The sequence below is a fragment of the Myotis brandtii genome, unplaced genomic scaffold, assembly GCF_000412655.1.
Source record: "Myotis brandtii unplaced genomic scaffold, ASM41265v1 scaffold633, whole genome shotgun sequence".
NCBI classification, from domain to species: domain Eukaryota; kingdom Metazoa; phylum Chordata; class Mammalia; order Chiroptera; family Vespertilionidae; genus Myotis; species Myotis brandtii.
The window spans coordinates 2,137,711-2,145,034 of NW_005370423.1; the positions used below are offsets into that span (position 1 = coordinate 2,137,711).

The 7,324-nt window shown below is 45.6% G+C and overlaps 1 protein-coding gene across 1 annotated transcript in view; it reads left to right on the forward strand.

Annotated features, from left to right (window-relative positions):
- The first annotated feature begins 6,550 nt into the window (after positions 1-6,550).
- The window catches only part of LOC102252067 (sal-like protein 1), a 25,753-nt gene continuing 24,979 nt past the window's right edge, over positions 6,551-7,324 (forward strand). The window contains 2 exon segments of the mRNA XM_014528397.1: positions 6,551-6,739; positions 6,742-6,786. Coding sequence (XP_014383883.1) covers positions 6,586-6,739; positions 6,742-6,786 — 199 coding nt within the window. The 5' untranslated portion in view covers positions 6,551-6,585.

Consider the following 7,324-nt stretch of genomic DNA (forward strand, 5'->3'; position numbering starts at 1 on the left):
CGCGCCGGGAGGCCGAGAGGCTGGGGGACTCCGCTCCCTGCACCCCACCTGGCGTGGGGGGCCCTGTAAGAAATCGGGGAGCACTGAGGCCGGTCAAGAAAATGATTTGCTATATTCGTCCCCGGACCCCAGTACTTGCTCCAGCCGCAAACCTTACCCAGAGTCTCTGGGGTTCCTCAGTCCCCCAAGAAGGGTCCCCGAACCCCGCTTTCCACCCCCGGGAAGCCGGGTCTGGGGGGTCAGTCGAGGTGAGGTGACCCCAGGCCGCAGCTGCTGCTGCGAATATTTTCCCGGATTTTCTCAGCTGGTTTCTCTGTCCTTGCCCCACACTCCTCTTTCCTAAAGTTTCTGGGGAGACCCCATCCATCCGCCCCGCTGTCCTGCTGTTACAGTGACAACGTGTAGAGGCAACAGCCGGCCAACCGGAGGAGAAGGGGGAGTTTTTAGTCTTTTTTTTTTATTTTTGTAAATCTGTATAGGTTTTCTACATTTTCCAAAAAAATAAAAAGAAATTACACTCGGGCTTTGAGGAGAGCCAGGCCAACCCGGCGGCTGCCTTTCGGAATCCTGAATTTTTAATAGTGAAGGCGTCCCATAAACCCACGGCATAAAAGGGGTTCACTACCTCTTCCCATTATTATTTATTAGGACTTTTTTTTTAGTTTATTTGAGCTTAGAGGTAAGTTAATTAAGTAACTGAATCAAGTTTCCTTTTCTTTTTTTCTCTCTTTTCTTCCTTCCTTTTCTTTTCTTTTTTCTTCCTTCCTTTTCTTTTCTTTTTTTTTTTCTTCTTTTCTCTTTTTATCCCCCAAAGCTGCTTCATTGTCCCAAGAAGCTGTAAACGGAGGGGCCCTTTCTCACCTCTCCCCACCCCCTTTCTCCTGGGCAGTAAATGGTTTTAGGTGATGACTGTTCTCACATGGCTGAACAATAAGTTGGGGAGAAGCTGCCCAGAGGGTAGGTTCTGTAAGAGGGTTACAGGATTTAGTGTGTTGTAATAATATTAGTACACAGCTAATCCTCCTCCAGGTCTGACTTACGGGAGGGCCCTGCACAGGCCCCGTCTTCTCATTTGGGAACCCTCGCCAGGGAAAGGGAGCCAGGAGTTTGTGACACATCTCAAAGTTACCTTCAAAAAGCCACCACCGTGTCCGCAGAGGAGTAGCCATCTCGACCCCCCGCCCCAACACACACACACACACACACATCATACACCCTTCAAGCACTTGTTTGGGGGTTTTCTGTGTAAGGGCTCTAGTTGTTTTTTTGTGTTGCTGTTTTGTTTTGTTTTTTAAATAAAAGGTCGTTACATTTTTAGAAGGCAAACCCTCCCTCAAATAACGTGGTTCCTTTTTCTTCTATCTTGAAATGGTCTCCCACGGTGCCACATGGAATATGGAAGGCGCATCCCACATTTAAACCTAACCCGTGCTCTGGTCCCCCGCCGGCCCTTCCACTTTTAGGACTTCTGCCTAGAGTGGCACCTACAAAAGTTTGTGGACCCCACTTCCAGTAGCCAAGCGACTCCCCAGGCTGTGGGCAGCCTGGGCCGGTGCTGTGTGCCATGCATGTATGTGTTTGCGTGTCTGTGTGTGTGTGTTTGCGTGTCTGTGTGTGTGTGTGTGCGCGCGCGCATACAAAGAAACCCCGAGCTATGCTGGACAGCCACACGGATAACTTCATTGGAACAAGTTCAGGAAAACAAGATTATTTTGGTCAATCTTACAGTGTTCACATTTTAATTCTACTTCCGAGAGGCGGAGGGACCAGGAGCACCCTCAGAGAAACCTGGGCGTTTTTCTGTCTCTTCTGAAACCAAGATGATGGCGAATATGATTTGTGTCGGAGGTGATATTCAACAAGTCTTGAGTTGCATGTAGGAAGAGGACTGCATTGGGGAAAGTATTTACCGAGATAAGTTATTCTGAGGAAAAGGGAGTATTGGAATCTAATTTTCTTCTATGTGGGTTTTTTACTAGAAATGTGGATTCCACGTGTGTGTGTGTGTGTGTGTGTGTGTGTGTGTGTGTGGTGGGTTTTTCTTCCGTGGGTGGTGTTTTTTAAGATTCCTGTAAGTACATGGAGGGCCCATTCCTACCCCATTCATTTAGTAAGAAAGAATTTTGGTGCTCAGAGGGTTTTTTTTTGTTTGTTGTTTTTTCCCCCCAAGGAAGAGATAACATTGGAAGAAAGATAAAAAGCATCATGAACCGCAGATAAAACATTGACTGTCATGTAAAGTCGCATAAAAATCCTCCTATTTGTATTAATAATGAAATTCTATTATTTACCAAAGTAATTTCCTCATCCTGAGCAGCTTAATGGCTGCTCATTGATTTCTGGGCCCAGAAGGTTAGAGAGAGCCGTAATGAATTGGTGTGGTTTTAAAAAAAAAAAAAAAACAACCAAAAAACAAACCAACACCTGCAAGATAAGGCAGTTGCCAAAGAATTTATGTCTCATCAGGCCTGTTTTTAAGTTGGTCGCATAATGGGAGATGCTGGGTGAGGCAATGCAAGCTGTTTGGGGGGGGATTGGCGTCTCGGGGGGGCGGCACAGACTCCCTAAAATGTTAAAGACAAACACACCGGCAAAGGCCTGAGAGCCGGTGTGTGTGACAGTGAGTTTTGTGATGCTGAATGTTTTGGGGGTTTATTTTATATCCAGTTCCTCCTATAGTCTATAGGCCAATTGATGGGTCCTGCTTGGGGGACTTCATTCCATTTCTTTCCATGTCTGCACCAACAGTCCTTTCGAAGGCAGACACCTACCTGTGGGTTTTTTTGTTGTTGTTTTTGTTTTGTGTGGGGTTTTTTTTTAATGTGGAAACCTTCCTGGGAACCTGGGGAAGAAATTGTTAGATGAGTCATCCCCTCCGTTTTTTTGGAATTATTAGAAGCCAAGCTCTATGTAGTAGCCAGAACCAAACTCCTCCTGCAATTCCTCACTTGGTTTTTCTAAGACATCCCCTGGAGCAGCTAGCTGGCCCGCTCCTCCCGGCGTCTTCTTAGAGCGCCCACGCTGAAGCAATTGAGCAGGTTAGCTAGCAAGGAGGTGGTCCATGCTCCTACCACACCACCACCCCTCCTCCCCCACAGCAGGACCGCCTTTGCAGGCCAGGCTTGAGAAAACCTAGCCGTGTCCGGGCTGTTTTAACCTCTGCCGGCCCCCTCCCAGGCAGAGGTGACGAGGTCCAGACCATAATATGTCCTTCAGGATCTTCCCCGTGACCCCCAAATTGAGCCTTGCTGGTCACTTAGCAGGAAGTGGGTCGTTTATTTTAGTTTCACCTTATCAGCTTGGCTTCTTTTCCTAACCTCATTCCCCCCGGGCCGCCCTGGGATGCCAGACCCCCAAAGGGGAAGATTGACAGGCAGTCCCCATCGCTCCGTTTTTTTGCCCTCACACAACAGGGATTCAGTTTCTGGTGCCTCTGCCAATGTTTACGTAGCCAAAGTTTAGATCTCGCCTTAAGGAGTCTCTCTTTTCCGCGTCACTGGAAGAGCTAAGCCACAAAGAAGTTGCAGAACAAACCCTCGCAACTGGAACCCCATCTAGTGTTCAGTTTGATTCAGCCACGGGGACGGCATTTCCCCCCTTGCCACTCCCCGGTGCCTTTCGTGGGCTCGGATCCCGATTTTTAAAAGGAGCGTCTTGTTGCTTCCCCCCCCACCCCCTCCTCCCCAAAGATTTCACTTGTATTCTTCCACGCAAGACGACACTGGTCCGGGGCAGAACACCCAGGAAACTTGGAAGGTGCCAGGAAATGTGTGTCTCTGGTCTCCCGTCACAGAGAGGAAACTTAAGACGCGACCGAAAATACACACAGCCTATATGTGCTGGTGTTTACGGTTTCTTGGGAATTTTCAGCTGGACATTCAGGCTTTTCCCAGGTCTGTGCCAACAATTAAAAAAGAAAAAAGACCAATCAATCAAAAATGTCTGCGATTGGCCCAGGAAATAGGAAGAGCCTGTTAGGATTCTAGGCTCCCCAATCATGGTCACGAGAGGGTCTGTTAAAAATGGGAATGTGATCTGAAGGTCAGGGGAAGGCAGGGGACGAGCTTTCTGAGGGGCTCCCAGAAGAAGACCAAGCCTGGCCGAATGCTGTGTTGTTTTGGTTTGGGTTTTGTTTTTTTGTTTTGTTTTGTTTTGTTTTCCCCTGGTTGGCTAGCCCTTTCTGTGTGGGGCATAGTTTTATTTTTGTTTTCTCGGTAGACAGAGATCCTGGGACACCTCGATTTTCTGCCTGCTGTTCTGCCGTGTTTGGTTCAGATGAGGGAAAACGGACAAATTTGAATTGGGCACCAAGTCCCTAAGTAGTGTAACAAGAAAAAACATTTGGGATTTTAGTAGAAATTGGATGGAGCTGTAAGTTCACCCTTCCTCCTCACCCCGCCCCCCCCCCCCAAAAAAACCCCAGAAATTCCAAATATCTTTTTGTGTGTCAATACTTAAAAAAACACTCCTCCTTAAATCTTCCTGTCTGACCAGGATTACAAAATTAGATTAATTTGCATGCAAAATCCATAGCAAAGGGGCCCGCATGTCATTTTCACCACAGCACAGGGAACAAGGCAACTGTATTTACTCTAATGGGGTCACCAGTTGGAATCCTGTCACAGATTATTCAGAGATACAAGGTAGTAGACAGTTGGAAAAATGAATTAGAACGTGTTAGTTTGCGTGTGTGTGTGTGCCCGTGTGTGCTCGTGTGTGCACGCGCGTATCTTATTTCGACTTAAACTATTCCCTTTAGTAGTTCAAGATTCAAGCTAGTCCTGGTGTTTTATCTTTTTTTTTTTTAAAGCTGTTTCATTGGAACTGTGTTCAGAATTCGGATAGATTTAAAGTTAAGAACTATTACAGTGTAGCGACACCTGCTTTTGAAGTAAATCAAAATAGATACCAGAAATTGTTTTTTGGGTGGTTTTTTTTTTTTTTTTTTTTTTTTTGGTGTTCATAAACATCAGGAAATTAAATTAGTTGCCTCTCCAAGTGAGATCAAATGTCAGCTTATTAAAATGTTGCGAAAATCGAAGCTAAAGTCTGAGCAGCTCTTTAACACGGCCCCTTTCTTACCAGCCAGCAGGCTTTTATTTTAAGCAGCTCTATTTTCCGTGCAGTTTAGCACCATCTTAAATACAAAACTGTGCAGGTTGAGAAACTTGAAAATCCTCAAGTGAATCTCACGGCAGCGCCAGTGTAGAACTTGAGCCCAGGAAAGCAAGTAATCACCGGCTAAGTCCTGTAAAGTAACCTTCTTTTTATTTTCTCTCCGATAGCATGAGAATATCAGATGTTTGCAAGTTACCGAGAATTAAAATGCCCTTTCGTCGTGAGCACAGATGTGCTAAATATTTGAAGCAAGGACATTGTAATGTGTACAATTGGTGAAGTCAGTTTTCTGATTTCCCTGGCTAGTTATTTAGTTCTGAATCTGTCATTATTTGTCTAAGCCCAGCTGACCAAGCAAAACTGTGTTTTAAAGTGGCTTTATGTTTTGATAAATGTGAGCTGGTTGAAAAGTATTTTCCACTGAATGCAGAGCTTAATAGAACATGCTGACATAATAGTTTTAATGCATTTTGTTGAAAATGTGTGAACAAACAGAATAGCTTTTGTTCCTTCATAATTGGCAGTAAAAGTAGATGGAAACATAACCATTACATATGGAAATGTGCAAAGAGGAGGAAATAACATTTCTGTTGAATATATTAGGAGCTGCATTTCCTCGTTTAAAATAAGCATCCGAAATGGATGCATCCTTTAAAACTGGTTGTCAAAATACTAAGAATCTTTTTGTCACATTATTTTTGTCCCAAGTTAAGCCACATAACTTGAGCAAAAATTCGTGTAATATCTTGTTTACATTATTTTAAGGCAGGGAGGGGAAGAGAGAGAGAGAGACAGACAGACAGAAACTGCTTAAAACGGCACCTCGAATGTGCACAGGAATCCGGGGGCCAATTAGGATGATTAGACATTAAATTAAAACAGAGTCGTTGTTGGTGCTCCCTGCACCACTGAGATTTGCTGGGTATTGTGAATGCGTTTTGCACCCTGCCCTCGTGGAGATTAAAAGATGGGAATTAGGAAAGCCAGCGTGTTAAGTGTAACTCAGCTCCTCAAATAACACTCGCCGGGAAGAAAGTGCGCACACATTTGGCTTTCCCTGAGCCAACTCCGAAGCGCTGAGGGCAAATAGACTCCAGGCATTTTCGAAGTTTAGTTAGTATTTAGGTATTAATTATATTTTCTGGAATGCCCGACAGCTCGAGCCTTTTTTTTTTTTTTTTTTTTTTTTTTTCCTTCTACAAAAAAAGGCAAACGGCTGGCTTTTTGGAGTTGACTCTTAAGTTTCCTGAAAAAGCAGCATTTTGATTTTGCATTTATTCAGATTCACAATTAGCCTCTCTCTCTCTCTCTCTCTCTCTCTCTCTCTCTCTCTCTCGGCCCCTGCAAGTTTTCTGGGAGATTCAATTTGGAAGTCATGGAAACTGACTATTATCTGACTCCGTTCGGCAGAAAAGCATGCAGGGAGGTAATCCTTGAATTAAACAGTTTTTCCCCCGGCCCCCGGGGATGGCCACACACCATTTGTACAGCAGAAGTTGGTGTTCCCCGAGACGGGAAACAATGGGAGCCGGCCTGCCTGTGAATAGGAGAGGAGCCTGCCGTTTGGAGAGTTTTATGTTGAATTTACAAATGGATCTGAGTGAGAAGAAATCTGAGCAACCGGTGGAAACAGACATGAAATAAAGGGGATTTTTTTGATACCGAAAGGTCCGGGACAATCTGTTCAACAATTGGTAACAGTGAAGCGCAAACTGGGTTGCTGTGTGTGTGTGTGTGTGTGTGTGTGTGTGTGTTTTCCCAAAGCATTCAGACCAGGAGAGAGGCGAAGCGTTTCCAAACTCTTAAAAACCGGGAATTGTTTCTCCCCGCCCCCCTTCAAGGCACATCTTTCTTGAAGTTGATGTTTAATCAGAAATGTAAATCTCCACCAGCTGGAGAGATAGGAAGAGCCCTTTGGGTGAAATATTTTAGAGGCACCATGCGGCCCCGTGGAGCCTCGTGATGGATAGTCCTTGCTTTAATTTTAAAACAAAATGCGCCACGGGGTGACCCCGATGCCAGGCGGGCCTTGTCGCGGGTTACGGTCATGGCGCTGCTCTTCCGTGCGTGTGCGTGCGTGTTTTGCTTTCTCTTTTGTATCCGGTTGCGTGGAGGATTTGTTGCGGGTGCGACCACAGTGTGTGTGTCACGGATCTGGCTGAGCTGGGGCTCTGGGCGGGGGCGGGCAGGCGATGTCCAGGTTGTC